General features: G+C 42.0%; 1 protein-coding gene across 7 annotated transcripts in view; it reads left to right on the top strand.

Moving 5' to 3' along the window:
* The window catches only part of NAP1L4 (nucleosome assembly protein 1 like 4), a 47,770-nt gene that overhangs the window by 7,547 nt on the left and 23,430 nt on the right, over positions 1–16,793 (top strand). For all 7 annotated transcript variants that reach the window (XM_031933874.1, XM_031933875.1, XM_023183539.2 and 4 more), the window contains 6 exons: positions 4,778–4,808; positions 5,687–5,745; positions 7,897–7,996; positions 11,966–12,107; positions 12,624–12,710; positions 14,241–14,372. In XM_031933874.1, the coding sequence (XP_031789734.1) occupies positions 4,795–4,808; positions 5,687–5,745; positions 7,897–7,996; positions 11,966–12,107; positions 12,624–12,710; positions 14,241–14,372 (534 nt within the window). In that variant the 5' untranslated portion in view covers positions 4,778–4,794. The remainder of the gene's footprint in view (positions 1–4,777; positions 4,809–5,686; positions 5,746–7,896; positions 7,997–11,965; positions 12,108–12,623; positions 12,711–14,240; positions 14,373–16,793) is intronic.

Raw genomic sequence — 16,793 nt, 5'->3', positions numbered from 1 at the left:
GCTCTGTCGCCCAGGCTGGAGTGCAGTGGCCAGATCTCAGCTCACTGCAAGCTCCGCCTCCCGGGTTTACGCCATTCTCCTGCCTCAGCCTCCCGAGTAGCTGGGACTACAGGTGCCCGCCACCTCGCCCGGCTAGTTTTTTGTATTTTTTAGTAGAGATGGGGTTTCACCGTGTTAGCCAGGATGGTCTCGATCTCCTGACCTCGTGATCCACCTGTCTCGGCCTCCCAAAGTGCTGGGATTACAGGCTTGAGCCACCGCGCCCGGCCAATTTTTGTATTTTTAATGGAGATGGAGTTTCACCATGTTGGCCAGGCTGGCCTTGAACTCCCAACTTCATGTGATCTGCTCGCCTTGGTCTCCCAAAGTGCTGCCCAATTTTATAGTTACTCTAGCTATAGAGTAGATGTTTTCAGTTCAAAATTAGGAATGTAAAGTTATATTTTGTTACAAAAATCTTTTAAAATTTCATATGAAAACAGTTGTTTGGGGTAAAAGGAAGTTAATCCATAAATAGGATTGTTACAGTGTCTAATATAAATAAAAGAACATTTGTATAATCATGGGAATTCATTTTTTTTTCTCAACCCAATTAAAGATAAAAATTTGCTTGCCAGTTCAGATTTAGAATTGTAGACACAGTTAAAATTTTTGATCTTGAGAGGGAATCTGAACTTTAGAAAACTTACAACATTCTTCTGCCTGGTATCCCTGTTATAGTTTAATTTGATTGCTTTTTATTTATTTTTAGTTATTATTATTATTATTATTATTTTTTTTTTTTTGAGACAGAGTCTCGCTCTGTTGCCCTGGCTGGAGTGCATGGCCGGATCTCAGCTCACTGCAAGCTCCGCCTCCCGGGTTCACGCCATTCTTCTGCCTCGGCCTCCCGAGTAGCTGGGACTACAGGCGCCTGCCACCTCGCCCGGCTAGTTTTTTGTATTTTTTAGTAGAGACGGGGTTTCACCATGTTAGCCAGGATGGTCTCGATCTCCTGACCTCGTGATCCGCCCGTCTCGGCCTCCCAAAGTGCTGGGATTACAGGCTTGAGCCACCGCGCCCAGCCATTTTTAATTATTATTAACACAAAAATTATATTTATGATGTATAATGTGATGTTTTGAAGTATATGTTGTGGAATGGCTAAGTCAAATTAATTCACATTAAGTGGTATACTGATTCTGACAAGAACACTTAAAATCTGCTCTCAGCAATTTTCCAATTATGTGATACATTGTAACTATAGTCACCAGGTTATATAGATCCCTGGATTGCCTTTTAAAAGTGAGAGAACCTTCTGGATGAGTCTTTGGGCTCTGGTTTTATAAAACTAATATTAAACTGAACATATCAACATTTAAAACAAATATTTATTTTCCTCAAACCTGTATATTTGATAGTTCCTTATAATTTTCTGTTTTAAGGGTGATAGGGATTGTTAAACAAAAATAAATAATTTGTGTTGCTGAAACCTGACTGAACTCTAGCTTGTTTTTATAATACCACCACTCTACATTGTTTTTCCTAATATAGGTTGAGCACTCCTGATCCCAAAATCAAAAGTCCAAATGCTCCAACTTTGTTAGTTTTGACATTGATGTTACAAGTGGAAAATTTCACATCTGACTTCATGTGATGGGTCACTGTTAAAACTTTGTTTCATTTTAAAATAATGTTGTATAAAATTACCTTCAGTCTGTGTGAATAAGATGTGTAGGAAACGTGAATGAATTTCATGTTTAGATTTGGGTCCCATCCCCAAGATACCTGATCATGTTTGTACAAATATTCCAAAATCTGAAACACTTCTGGTCACCCCAAGCATTTCAGATAAGAGATACTCAACCTGTATAAAGGGTGCAGTGTTTAAAGTAACTCAATATGTTGGTTTCATATCAAGGAATTGATACAGTCTATATGCATGACGGTTACAAAAGTGAGAAGAGACCTGGCCTGCTGTTATGTACTAGGCAATTTATCTTCAGTAACAGCTTCTCAAGTAGCCACTGAAGTTTGTGGATGATGATACTGAGATACAGAGGAAGGTTCTGCAGAGGAGCGTGAGTGGGAATGAGTATGGGGAGGTAGACGGTCTGAATTGGTAGGAATGTGTATTCTGCAAAAGGTGACGGGGGATCACTGAAGTGTGTTTTTTGTTAGTGTTTTGTTTTTGTTTTTGTTTTTTGTCTTCGAGACAGAGTTTTCGCTCTTGTTGCCCAGGCTGGAGTGCAATGGCGCAATCTCGGCTCACTGTAAACTCCGCCTCCCGGGTTCAAGAGATTCTCCTGCCTCAGCCTCCTGAGTAGCTGAGATTGCAGGCATGTGCCACCATGCCCGGCTAATTTTGTATTTTTAGTAGAGATGGGTTTCTCCATGTTGGTCAGGCTGGTTTGGAACTCCCAACCTCAGGTGATTTGCCTGCCTTGGCCTCCCAAAGTGCTGGGATCACAGGTGGGAGCCACCATGCCTGGCCGCCATTAAAGGGTTTTTGAATCTTCACTGACTAGGGCTGGGTTTGGGTTGCTGCTGTGGTCGTGGTGGTGAGTATAGCCAGCCATTGTAGGATTTGTTGCGCCTTTTTTTTTTTTTTTTTTTTTGAGACAGGGTCTTTCTCTGTTGTCCAGGCTGGAGTTCAGTGGTGCAATCATAGCTCACTGCGGCTGCCAGGCCTCCAGCTCCTGGGCTGAAGTGATGCTCCTGTCTCAGCCTCTCAAGTAGCTCGGACCAGAGGCATCAACTTCCGTGTCCCGCCTCTTTTTTTTTTTTCCTGTTTCTGTTTTGAGACAGTCTCACTCTGTCTCCCAGGCAGGAGTGCAGTGACGTTATTTCAGCTCACTGCAACCTCTGCCTCCTGTGCTCAAGCGATTCTCCTGCCTCAGCCCCCTGAGTAGCTGGGACTACAGGTTCACACCACCACGCCTGGCTAATTTTGTTTTGTTTTGTTTTGTTTTTTTCTTTTTTTTTTTTTTTTTGTAGAAACAGGGTTTCCCCATGTTGCCCAGGCTGGTCTGAAACTCCTGAGCTTCAGGTAATCTGCCCACCTTGGCCTCCCAAAGTGCTGGGGTTATAGGCATGAACCACTGTGCCCGCTGCACTTTTTTTTTTCTTTTTGGTTTTCGTCTTTTTCGTTAAAACGTAATTTAGTTTTTCGAAAAAGTGTGTAATACTTGTTGTATTTTGAATCTTAAAAGTAGCACATTTTATTTCTAAACAAAAATTTTAAAAAGTAGTTAATACAGAACAGTCATAGATCATAATTAGAGCTGTTTTTGTTAAATATAGAGGGTTTTTTTTGTTGTTGTTGGTTTGTTTTACCCTAAAGCTGTGTGATTCCGTGGTTTGGGCTTCACTTAGGTACTGAAGAATGAACATTGACCAGTTTTCAGCTGGAACAACCCTTTAGCGAGGCCCTCAGGTGTGTTTCCCACATCTGAGTTTAAGGAACTCTATAACCACACCTGGGTTATTTTACATTTAAGGACCTTTTTAAGCTATGCATTTAGCTGTTACTTTAAACGCATTTAGATTAGATTTTGAAATTGTATAGGCCAGGCATGTTGACTCACACTTGTAATCCCAACACTTTGGTAGGCTGAGGTGGGAAGATCTCTTGAGGCCAGGAGTTTGAGACCTGCCTGGGCAACTCAGCCAGACCCTAGCTCTACAAAAAATAAAATTAGCTGGGAATGGTGGCATGTGCCTATTGTCCCTGCTACTCAGGAGACTGAGATGGGAGGATTGCTTGAGCCTAGGACTTTGAGGCTGCAGTGAGCCAGGATTGCATAACTACACTGCAGCCTTGGTGACAGATTGAGGTCCTGTCTCAAAAAAATGATAAATTTTTTTGTTTTATTTATATCAAGTTCTGTTTAAGAAGTAAATGCCCTAGAACACACCCTTAATATTCAGCTACAATGTCATCTAATTCTACCAATATAGAAATAATCATCTTTTAAAGTGGGATAATACTGAGTATATTACACAAGGTTTTTACACAAGCAATACATCCTCAGTGTAGAAGTAATGAAAGATATGGAATAAATGCAATTAGAAAATAATCCCATAAGCTTGAAAGTGTGAACACCAGCAAATGCTTTGAATTACTCTAAAATAATTGGGCTATCATTAATATGTTTGTGTTGCCAAATGTATTATAAAAAATAAGGCAAATTAGAATTGACGTTATTCTGAAGTCTGGTTATTTTAGTGCCAATAAGAGAGTTTTCTTTTTTTTTTTTTTTTTTTTTTCCAGATGGAGTTTCACTCTTGTCTTCACTCTTGTCGCCCAGGCTGGAGTGCAATGGCACGATCTCGGCTCACTGCAACCTCCGCCTCCTGGGTTCAAGTGATTCTCCTGCCTCAGCCTCCCAAGTAGCTGGGATTACAGGCATGCGCCGCCATGCTCGGCTAATTTTGTATTTTTTGTAGAGACAGGGTTTCACTATGTTGGTCAGGCGGGTCTTGAACTCCTGACCTCAAATGATCCACCCACCACGGCCTCCCAAAGTACTGGGATTGCAGGCCAAGAAATGTTTTTATGAGTAAAGTATGTGTGTGATGAAATGCACAGATCTGAAGTGTACAGTTTAATGAGCTTTAACAAATGTATACACCCAGGTAACCTCAGTCAAGATCTAGAACATTTTCATCACTCTAGAAAGTTCCCACCTGTCCCTTCTAGTGCACTCCATCCCATAGACAACCATTGTTTAAAAAGTATATTGAACAAGTATTTTTGTTTACGAATATAATTATTACAACTCTTTTTAATTTATAGGGGATAAAAACATTCAGATGGCAGATCACAGGTAAGCCAAAGTGGACTTTGTTTATTGGAGTTTAAAATTCAGTTGGTGAGCAACAGCCAAGCCATAATTTCAATCAATATTAGAATCAAAGTTAAATGCATTTCAGAGTCTAGCTGATGGCTCATTTCTTGTGTGTGTATTTGAGCACATAAAGAAATTACTTCAGACATGAACAGTGCCTCAGATGTTGATACTTACACATCTTTTATGGAAAGCAATCATTTTGCTCTCCATGCTTTAACACCTCTGGGGTGAAGTCAGGTAATTTTGACACTATCCTAACGGTCTGTAGTTGTCAGTGATCAAGTGGGAGATTTTGTTTTTTGGATTGAGGGTTACTTTTAGTTGTGTATATTGTTTGATGTTTATTTTTTATTTTTGATGAGGCAGGTGTGTCCAGGCATCTTTGAAAACTGGTTTATGGCTTATTTTACATTTGTTGTGGCTAATTTTACAAAGCCACTTTGGACCCTGTCTTAACTTCGTAAGACTGCCTTGCTCTGTCTGATCACATGAGCTGCTGACCAAACAGTAACATGTTTGTTGGTTGATGGGTTTGGTTTGAGGGCTGGGAGCAGATTTTTTGAGGAAAGAAGCTGTAGAAATGAAAGCTGTCTAAGAAGCTTTGGCTAAGGTTGGAAATAAGAACTTTGTAGGGCTCTATGTTTGGGAGAGGAGGGAGGTGTTAAGTAGTAGAATATTTTTATAGCAGAGAGGACAGCCTCTGAGATAACACATGCACATTAGTAGTTGTCTTCTCAAATCTGACATCACTGTAGAGATGCCTCTTAATGTATTGAATAAGAAACATGTCCATTTGTGCTACTTCTTTGGAGCTTTCTTGACAATAATACTTTTTAAACATACTGTTGTTTTAGTTTTTCAGATGGGGTTCCTTCAGATTCCGTGGAAGCTGCTAAGAATGCAAGTAATACAGGTCAGTTCACTGCACATGGAGAGTTTGCATCCAGTATGGGGAATCTTCCTCTCTCTGGAAACATTAATGCAAGTAAAGGATTCCTTCCTGTACTTCAGTGGTTTTAGGAAAGCTAGAGTAATTAAAATGAAAAATCAGTATCTTATTAATAAAAGATTTATTTATTCTAGGAATTCAGACTCTACAGTAGTAAACAGAATAATAGTACAGTCTACCTTCTTGTACCTGCCATCACTGAGCTTTAGTATTGATTAACAAATGACCAGTGTTTTTTCTTATTTTTGAGATGGAGCCTTGCTATGTTGCCCAGGCTGCTCTTGAACTCCTGGGCTCAAGCAATTTTCCTGCCCCAGCCTCCTAAGTAGTTGGGGCTGCAGGCACAGACCACTGCACCTGACCTTTTTTTGTTTTGTTTTTTTTTTTTAAATCTATACCCCTAACTTTCCTTCCTTTGGAAAGCCAATCCTAGGAATGTTATTTTGTTCATAAATTCACAGATGTGATATCTTTCACCCTTTAAAAAAAAACCCTGTATATTGGTACTCCCCACTCCCTCCAAACTGTTTGAAAGCAAGTGGAGGATATCTGTTTTCCTAAAACAATTCTATAATGCCATTACCGAGAAACGTAGCATTGGAGCAATACCGTTCTCTAATAGACAGTCATGCTCCTATTTTCCCTGGTTTTCTCAGCAATTTTTACCCCACCCCCAAATCTAGCACCTACTCAAAGATCATGCGTTTTGTTTTGTTCTAGGGTCATCTGCCTACCTTTTGCGTCTTTTATTAATACATCAACATAGCAGTGCTCTGGGCCACTGTGGTCTTATAGAGTGCTCACAGTCTGGATTTGCCCAGTCGTTTCTTCCTGACGAGATTCAGGGTAAACATTTGGCAAGAAGGGCACACAGGTGACATGATGCAGTGGTCATTGCTTCCGGAGGCACAGTATGTTGGCTCGGCACCTGTCCGGGGACACTGTGATTGATTCAGACAATGCCTGCCAGACTTCTCTGTTACTAAGGTCCTTTCACCTTGGAAGCAATATGTCAGGCACGTGTAGATATCCTCTTCTTTTTCAGCAAACTTTCACAGAGTGGTTTTAGCACCCATTGATGTGTGTTTGTATATGCATGTAGTATTTACATACTATACATGTGTACACAATTTTATGTATGCAAATTATGTACCTTAAATATACTTCATGTGCTTCATGTTAGTGGTTGTGTTTGCAGTTCTATTATAAATGTTTAAAATTGAGTGCCTACTTGGTGTGTTTGACTTACCCACATCATGGGAGAATACTCGGGATGGGAGAATACTTGGGTATGTATTGGCTCTAAGCAAGGGAAGGGCGCTGGGTTTGGGTTTCTCTATTGTATCATTAAGAGGGAAATTGTTAAGAATCTGTGTCATGAGCCAGATGTCTGCCACTCGTTAGTCACACAGCTGGGCAGAAGGACAGTCACTACCCTCTCAGGATCTCATTCATTGGTTTATTGGGAAATGGGCTTCTAAATACAAACATCTGGAGACTGTGAGCTCACTACACATGTAGGTTAGCTGTAAGTGGGGTGGAATGGTCGCAAGTACTTCCTGGAACGAGATGGGTTTGGGCAGAAGAACATTCAAGGCAGAGGCGAGAAGCACACAAAGAAAACTTAGGGAACAGTGCCGTCAGGAGCTGGTGAGCCTTGGGCTCTCCTGGACTGTGAAGTCCGTGGCACCACAGTGAGCGAGGGCACTAGTGGATGCTCTTTCACTTTGAAAAACTGATCTCATCTCTGTTCTTGGCTTCTGGACACCACCCTGGGACTTGGGGGTAGACCATGTGAACTTCCATTAGTGATGTCCTCAGTTGTTTAAGCCTGGAGGTTAAACAGCCGCAGTCCTGGTGAGAACCAGGACTCTCTAGGTATTTATTCAGTGAATTTGTAACTACCCATCAGGTGATTAACCTAGAGTGTTAAATGCTCTTAAAATAAATTTTAATTATTTTCAAAACGTGTTTTAGAAGTCACTGGTATATGTATTTAGAAATTAGTAGATGTAAATCTAGGCAAAGCTAAGTAGATATGTTACTCATTTTTGACTCTTGGCTGTTGTGTGTGGTGGGCATATTTTAAATATGTTTGATCTTAACTCTTCATAGAAAAGCTCACAGATCAGGTGATGCAGAATCCTCGAGTTTTGGCAGCTTTACAGGAGCGACTTGACAATGTCCCTCACACCCCTTCCAGCTACATTGAAACGTAAGTGTGCTGTGAATAGGGTCTCATGCAATTTGGAGAAACAAAAGGAAAACAAAGGAAGAAACCATTTTTCAGTTCCTCAAAACAGGAATAAATGTTTTTTTTTCATTCCAAGACATCGTCTGTGAGAGACAGGCACTGGGATATGAGAAGAATGACCCTACCCGGTGCTTAGTCTCAGAGTTTGCCTGGTGGACGGAATAGAGTGACCTGTCAGTTTCTGATAGGAAGTGCACAGTGCCATCCTGTGGAGGGCTAGAGGACTTCACGGATCAGCCGAGTTGGGGAGGACAACTGGTGGCTCCTACGTTAAACTAAGAGAACCGCTCCTTCCTGACTTACCCACATGAGCCTGTGACACCAACACCTTAAAAAAAAAAAAAAAAAAAGCTGGGCATAGTACCATATGCCTGTGAGTTTTCACTACCCTCCAGCCTGGGTGACAGTGAGACTGTCTTTAAAAAAAAAAAAAGAAAAAGTTGAGATCTTGCTATATTGCCTAGGCTGGTTTTGGTTTCGAACTCCTGGGCTTAATTGGTTCTCCCGCCTCAGCCTCCCAAAATGCTAGGATAACAGGTGAGCCACTGCAGCTGGTTAACACCTTTCCTTTCTTACGAGAGTCTTATGTCCTAGATGTATTGCACTATGAAAATGATAAGGATGGTGATCTAGAATTCTAGGATGGCTCTTGTCAGGACCTCCCTGTCTTACTTCTGGAAGGAATTTTTGGTTTTTGAGTTGGAGTCTCACTTTGTTGCCCAGGCTGGAGTGCAGTGGCATGTAATAGCTCATTGTAACCTTGAACTTCTGAGCTCAAGTAATCCTTCTACCTCAGCCTCCAGAGCAGCTGAAACTATAAGCATGTACCACCATAGCATGCCTGGCAAATTTTTTTTTTTTTTTTTTTTTTGAAAGGGATGAGCTGTTACTGGGCTTCCATCTATAATCGAGTCAAGGCTTGGTCTCCCAGGAGGCCCCACCTTCCAACTGGTTTCACCTGTCAGGACTGCCAGGACTATTATGACAAGAAGGGGACCTTTATTTTTTATTTTTACTTTTTGAGACAGAGTCTCGCTCTGTCACCCAGGCTGGAGTGCGGTAACTTGGGATCTCAGCAACTTCCGCCTTCCAGTTTCAAGTGATTTTCCTGCCTCAGCCTCCCGAGTAGCTGGAATTACAGGTGTGCGTCACCACGCCCAGCTAATTTTTTTGTATTTTTATTCTGGGGTAGATATGCTGAACGTGCAGGTTTGTTACATAGGTATACATGTGCCATGGAGATTTGCTGCATGTTTTTTTCTGTATTTTTAGTAGAGACAGGGTTTCGCCATGTTGGCCAGGCCGATCTCCAACTCCTGACCTCAGGTGATCTGCCCACCTCGGCCCCCCAAAGTGCTGGGATTACAGGCATGAGCCACAGCGCCCAGCCTAGAAGGGGGCATTCAGAGTTTGCTTTGCCCATTTAGAAGCTTCTTGGGGATTACTTAGTGGGCCAGGTTTTTTGATTTTTTTTTTTTTTTTGCAGACTACATTGATGGGATGGAGTGATACTGTGTAGGAGTGGCAAGAATTGAGAATGAGTAATGGTTTCTAGTTTTCCCGCTTTAGAAACTGGGTTGGTGGGGTGGCATTCTGTGAGAGGAACTGCTTGAGTGGGAACAAGTTTATATGAGACTAGAAGTGGTTCCATATTGGCCATATTGCAGGAAAAGTGCCCGCAGAGGGCTGGGTGTAGTTGGTATGAATGATTGAAGGACTGCTGGGGGCACACTAGGGTCCAGTTTGTTTAACATCCTTTGTCATTTTACTTCAGTTGGAAAGCTTCAAAAATTAAACTAATTTAAAATTGTATAATTAGCCAGGTGTGGTAGCTCACACCTGTAATCCTAGCACTTTGGGAGGCCAAGGCAGGCAGATCGTTTGAGCCCAGACGTTCAAGACCAGCCCGGGCAATATGGTCAAACCCCATCTCTACAGGATGCAAAAAATCTAGCTGGGCATGGCTATGTGCCCCTGTAGTCCAGCTACTCGGAATGCTGAGGTGGGAGGATCACTTGAGCCTGGAAAGTTGAGGCTGTAGTGAGCCGAGATCGCACCACTGCACTGCAGCCTGGGCAACAGAGTGAGATCCTATCACAGTAAATGAATGAATGAATGAATGATCAGTGCTGAAAAGAGGTACAAATGGCAGTGGGAGTCTATGATTTTGTTAAATTCTTTTTGCTTTTCCCTTGTTCTCATCTACTACTAGCAGTAGTTCTAGAATGTTAAGCATTATTTGAGAGTCTAAACTAAGGACCTTTAGCTTGAGGTAACTGTGATTATATTTCACCCAGGAGAGTGGTCCTTTGGGATGCAAGGCAGTTGTTCTAATACCTCCCAGACCAGTGATATGTGTGTGTGAATTGCCTACTGCTCTGTGCTGTGTATTGGAGGATAAGTCAAGTGCTTAGACTTGAGAACTCTGATCGTGTGAATGGGTATCTAAGATTCAGGGCTCAGGGCCCTGCCCTGGGTAGATTATTTGGGTCTGTAATGAGGCCGGGAATCTGCTGTTCAGTCACATGATTATGACCAGGGGCTTTGCTTTAAGCAAATAGTTTCGATAGGTTAAAAACAGGGATTTTTCTTCTGATTTATAGAAGTTATACATACAAACTAAAATATTTTTTTAAAACATAGAACAGGATCGAAAGGCAAACTCATAGTTGACCTGACTCTCAAGGACAAAGTTGTATTGCCTGTGGTCTGTGTTTCTCAAATTTTTCCTCCAGTGTGTTAACAAGTGTGGACTCCCACGTGGCACTAAATATTCCTAGACAATGTGATTATAAATAGGCCATATTTGAATACTGTTGAACTTCCATTGTCCAGTTTTTCACTTGTACAGATCTATCGATGGACAGTCCAGCATAAAGACTTGATTAGGATAAATTTTTTTTTCCTTTTGGTAAGATAGGGTCTTGCTCTGTTTTCCAACGTGGAGTCCAATAGCACAATCATAGCTCCCTGCTGCCTTGACCTCCCAGACTCAAGTGATCTTCCCACCTCAGCTTCCTGAGTAGCTGGGACTACAGGCGCACACCTGGCTAAGTTTTTAAATTTTTTGTAGAGGGGGGTCTTGCTATATTGCTCAGGCTGGTCTTGTAGTCCTGCCCTCAAGCAGTCCTCCCACTTTGACCTGCCAAAGTGGTGGGATTACAGGCATGAGCCACTGCACCCAGCCTTAAGAATAAATTCTTTTTTTTTTTTTTTTTTTTGAGACGGAGTCTTGCTCTGTCACCCAGGCTGGAGTGCAGTGGCCGGATCTCAGCTCACCGCAAGCTCCGTCTCCCGGGTTCACGCCATTCTCCTGCCTCAGCCTCCCGAGTAGCTGGGACTGCAGGCGCCCGCCATCTCGCCCGGCTAGTTTTTTGTATTTTAGTAGAGACGGGGTTTCCCCGTGTTAGCCAGGATGGTCTCGATCTCCTGACCTCGTGATCCGCCCGTCTCGGCCTCCCAAAGTGCTGGGATTACAGGCTTGAGCCACCGCGCCCGGCCAGAATAAATTCTTAGAAGTGGAATTACTGGGTTCAAAGAACATTTTCAATATTTCTGCCCTTAAGAAAGGTGAGTCAGTCAGAGGGCTTCTTGACCCTTAGCCTCGTAAAACCTAGGTGTTTTGTTTTGGTTTTTAATTGCCAATTTGGTAAGGAAAAGATGAGCGTTCTTAAATGTTTGCATTCTTTTGGATATTTTATGAGATTGAGTCTTTCTTCATGTTTGACAGTTTGTGTTTTTTCTTTTGTGAATTATCTTTTCTGCCTCCTGTATCCTGTATTGGGGTATTTGTCCTTTTCTTAATTTTTAAGAGGTCTTGTTCATTATGTTAATTCCATGTTAACTTAAATTTATTTTAATAAAATTGAAAAGCATGCTGCCTTATTTTACAGGCATGAGGATGTAGTATTTCTTACTCCTTTTTTTTAGTTTACCTAAAGCAGTAAAAAGAAGAATTAATGCATTGAAACAACTTCAGGTGAGATGTGCTCACATAGAAGCCAAGTTCTATGAAGAGGTACATGACTTGGAAAGAAAGTATGCAGCACTATACCAGCCTCTCTTTGACAAGGTAGGGAGCTCTGTTAACGAATTTAAGTTGACAACATCTAGGGTAAGAACGCATCTAAGCTACCAAACGTAGCTTAGTCTAGACTACCTTAAACAAGCTCAGAACATTGACATTAGCCTGCAGTCAGGCAAAATCATCTTCCACAAAGCCTATTTTATAATAAAGTGCTGAGTGTCTCGTGTAATGTGTTGAACACCACACAGAGAGTGGAACAGAGTGTGGTTGTATTGGTACCCAAAGTATGATGGCTTCTGCACCATCATGAAGTTGAAAATCTTCAGTTGAACCATTGGAAATCGGGGACCGCCTTTATTTTAGATCTTTAGGTGAAACATCTAGATTTACCCAGGAAATCATTTAATATTTTTCTTTGAACCCTAAAATTTAGAATCTTAAAATAAGTTATAAAAATACCCAGTTTTCAAAGTCTTTTTGTAGACATTATTTATAAATTTAACTCTTGAGTTTCCAAGTAAGCTAATAATATAATTCTAATAAGGTCCCATTTTTATGTAGAGAAGGGAATTTATCACTGGTGATGTTGAACCAACGGATGCAGAATCGGAATGGCACAGTGAAAATGAAGAGGAAGAGAAATTGGCTGTAAGTCTTTAGAAAAATGTGACTTATGTTCTGTTTTAATACTATTAAAAATAAGCATTTTTAAATGATTTTTAATGACTAGTAAACTTACATGCTTCTAGCAGTAGGTGCTGCTGCATCATTAGGTTGGGTTTAGATTCCTTTCTGATACCGATCTAGCATCTGACACGGTACTGTCAGTTCATAGGAGGAGTAAGATGTAGTGCCACGTCAGTTATCTGTGGACAGGAGCATATTGAAATAAGGGATCAGACCAACTGAGATTAAAACATCAGAGAAAGCAAAGATCAAGAAGAGATACCCCTGTGTTCTCAGTCACTGGAAGATTGGGGGAGTTATGAGGGGAGTTCCTTCCTGCTCAGTGGCGTGGACTAGCGTGCGGTCCCTGACAGGTGTTCAGCCAGCGGATTGGTTGCGTATGGTGGTTGTGGTGTGGCTGTCAGTTACCTGCTCACAGCCTTTTTCTAGTGACTGGTCCCATTCCAGTGCTGTGAAAACTCCCAGTGTCAGCCTGATTTTATGTTTGGGAGACAAGTAACTTTTATCCTGTAACTAACTTTTTGCAAGGGTGTTTTGTTTTTGTTTTTGTTTTTTTTTAAGTGTGATAATTTTGGTAGCCTTATGTGTTTTTGATCTTTTTAAAATATGTAGAACCTGGCCGAATTGAAGCCATGGCTGTGGATTAATACAGTTGTGAATCAGTTTCTAACAGCTCAAGGAAATCTGCCTTCGCTAATTTAAAAGGACTACGAGATCGTTTCATCGTAACAATCCCATTTGGCAAGGCATTCACAATTTCCCATAGTTCCATTTAGTGTTATGTTTCACCTCCCTTGGTCTACCTTTTCCCTGGGGCGTGATGTTATAAGACTCCCCTTCACTTTACCACGTACCCTTTCTGGTCACTTTCTGATGCTTGCGTGGTGTCCATGAACCAGCATTTATAGCCACCTGCTTAAAGCTGAATAAGTTGCTGACCACTTTCTTGCTGCAGATACTGCTGCAGCAAATTTTTTTTTTTTTTTTTTTTTACTTCAACTTACTGCCCCTACCCCACAAATTTTAACCAGAGGTCAGATTATTAGTCCAAGTGAACTTACTGATCCTTGGACTGGACGACTTTTGCCCAGTGATAGATGTTCTGCACATTTGCATTCCATTTCCTTAAGGTTGACGTACAGTCTTTGCATCTGCATTTGTGATGATGATTGTCTCGGGATGGCACCTCACAGTTAGCACTGATGGCCTTTCCCAGAGTTGGTGGCACTTTGTCATCTCTTTGGTTTCTTCGCCTTTGATGTGAAATCATAAGGAATTCCATGTGGATGTAATACCCTGACTGCTTTTTTCCCTCGGAAGCATCTGAGAAGTGTTGCATGGCCCAGTAAATGGTTTGGAGATGCAGACTCTAAAAGAAAGGTTTTTGTTCGGAGATAATACAGGATTTGGAAATGATACTCTACATTAAGCCACTGCGTTATTTTTAAATTTGTATTTTTTGCGATCTTTTTGCATCTTTATTTTTTTTAGGGAGACATGAAAAATAAAGTAGTCATAACAGAAAAAGAAGCAGCAACAGCTGAAGAGCCAAATCCCAAAGGAATTCCAGAGTTCTGGTTTACCATCTTTAGAAATGTAGATATGCTAAGTGAATTAGTCCAGGTAAGCACGTTTCTATCTTTTAGAGAGATTATGTGGTAGTCTTCTAACATTACTTATCTATGGCATTTTTTTAAGCACTAAACTGGGCGTTGAAAGGTTGTTCATAGTGGGCGGAAGGGCACTTCCTGTGACCAGGACCTCAGGTGAGCAGTCTGATCTCACAGTGAGTGGTTTATTCACAGTGGGGCTTCCATGCTGTCTTTTGCAGTTCTTGGTGGCAAGCCGGGCAGCTCAGCCTGATCCAAAACTTTCAAATCAATTCCTTTTACCTCCTGTAAAGGTCTGTTGTCTTGCCTGTGGGAAAGCCTGTGAATAAATTCAAGAGCGCATCTGTGTCTTACTGTGTGTGAGTGTGCAGGAAAGGGTGAGGGCGGGAGACCAGAGTAGGAGAATGAATTTTGAAGGGATGAGTTCTGTGTGTGTGTATACACACACATCCCAGTGAATTTTTGAACAAGTTGCTAATATTTTCTGATCATTTCTCTTGAAAAGTGTCTATTTTAAGAAAAGAAGGCCAGGCATGGTAGCTCATGTCTGTAGCCCCAGCACTTTGGGAGGCCGAGGTAGGCAGATTGTTTAAGACCAGCCTGGGCAGCATGGCGAAATCCCATCTCTACAAAAAATACAGAAGTTAGCCAGGCATTGTGTTGTGCACCTGTGGTCCCAGGTACTTGGGAGGCTGAGGCAGGAGGATCACCTGAGCCCAGGAGGTCGAGGCTGTGGTAAGCCATGATCACGGTGCTACACTCCATCCTGGTGGGTGACAGAGTGAGACCCTGTCTCAAAAAAACAAAACAAAACAAAACAAAACCAACATTTCTGATTTTGTCTTGCCTTGACATTTTACTTTCTACGGTGACATGGTGAACAAATTAAAAGGTGATAAATTTGGTTTTCCCTGAAATTAGTTATAATAGAAGTTTCCAGAACACAGAAACAAATCTTGCCTTCCGTCTCACTGACTGACTTGCTGTCGGTTTTTATTGCTCCAGAGTCCCCAGAAACAGTACATCTACATTCACACTTGCTCAGGACAACTCCAGGCTCTGCTTGTGTGGGCAGAGTGCTTCTCCCATCACAGAGCATAGCCACTGTCTGTTGTCCTTTGCAAACTGCTGTATTGTAGTTTGCACGGGATTTCACAGCTATGTTTTTTAATGGTTTTCACAAATGTATCACATTGCTGCCTCTGCTACCTGCCTTGTTTCATACTTATCCTGTGTCCTAAGCCAAAACTTGAGAAAAGATGGAAAGAATGATGTATTTCTTATTCTCCTTCCAGACCAGAAAGCATCTAAAATAGAACAGCCTTGGTTTTTCCTGATCTTGAGTTTCCTTTTTATACGAAAAGGTGGAATTTACGAAGACTAGACCATACTTTTAAAAGAATGCCATGCACCAGAATTTCATTGGAAAAATTAAGTAATGTGTACCAGAGCCGTAGTCTCACCCTATGTATTACAATCACCTGAGCAGCTTTAAAAACTACATAGCAAAAACTGAATGCCTCATCTGTCACCACGGCACTGAGAGTTTTGAAGTGGTTTTAGGAACTCTGATATGCACGCTGAGAGTTGAAAATCCCCATGGTAGGGAGCAGGTGGAAAGACTAGCTCTTAGGTTAGTTCTTCTGAGACTTCGGGGGGCATGGGGAGTGGCCATGGCAGTGCAGATTCTGGTTCTGTGGGGCTGCCCGTCCCATGGGTCCCAGGGTGATGCTCATGCTGTAGGGTTGGAGCATCTTCACGTGGGATTGGGGGTGCAGTGATAACAGGGTTTGGGAGCAAGAGTTAGGTGACTTGAGTGAGTTTTGGTGTCCCCTTCTGTGCATGTGGCCACTTGGTTATGGCATTGGGGTCACTGGCCATGGATAGCGCTGCCTTGGGTTTTGAGAGCACAGTGAGGCATTTGGCCACATTTTAATGGGGTGTCCCTTCTCATTCTCCCAGCACCTCTGTGTTAGTGTCAGTGCTTCAGCATTTCAGCCAAGAAGTGTCTTGTTGCTTTTTGTTTTAAAAGCTTTAAAAAGATATGCAGGGGTTGATAGAGTACTCATTTAATATGAGGAAATGTTATTTGTACTGTTAGTAACCTCATAGCAGGTAATGGTAGCATGTTCTATTTTGATTTTTTAACAACTTTTTTTTTTTTTAACGGAGTCTCACTCTGTTGCCCAGGCTGGAGCGCAGTGGCATGTTCTCGGCTTGCTGCAAGCTCCGCCTTCTGGGTTCATGCCATTCTCCTGCCTCAGCCTCCCGAGTATCTGGGACTACAGGTACCCGCCACCACACCTGGCTAATGTTTTGTGTTTTTAGTAGAGACGGGGTTTCACCATGTTAGCCAGGATGGTCTCGATCTCCTGACCTTGTGATCCGTCTGCCTCAGCCTCCCAAAGTGCTGGGATTACAGGCGTGAGCCACC

This window comes from Piliocolobus tephrosceles, chromosome 13, assembly GCF_002776525.5.
Source record: "Piliocolobus tephrosceles isolate RC106 chromosome 13, ASM277652v3, whole genome shotgun sequence".
Classification (NCBI taxonomy): Eukaryota; Metazoa; Chordata; class Mammalia; order Primates; family Cercopithecidae; genus Piliocolobus; species Piliocolobus tephrosceles.
The sequence above is the reverse complement of the archived record's forward strand: the minus strand, read 5'-3'. Positions and strand labels throughout refer to the sequence as shown.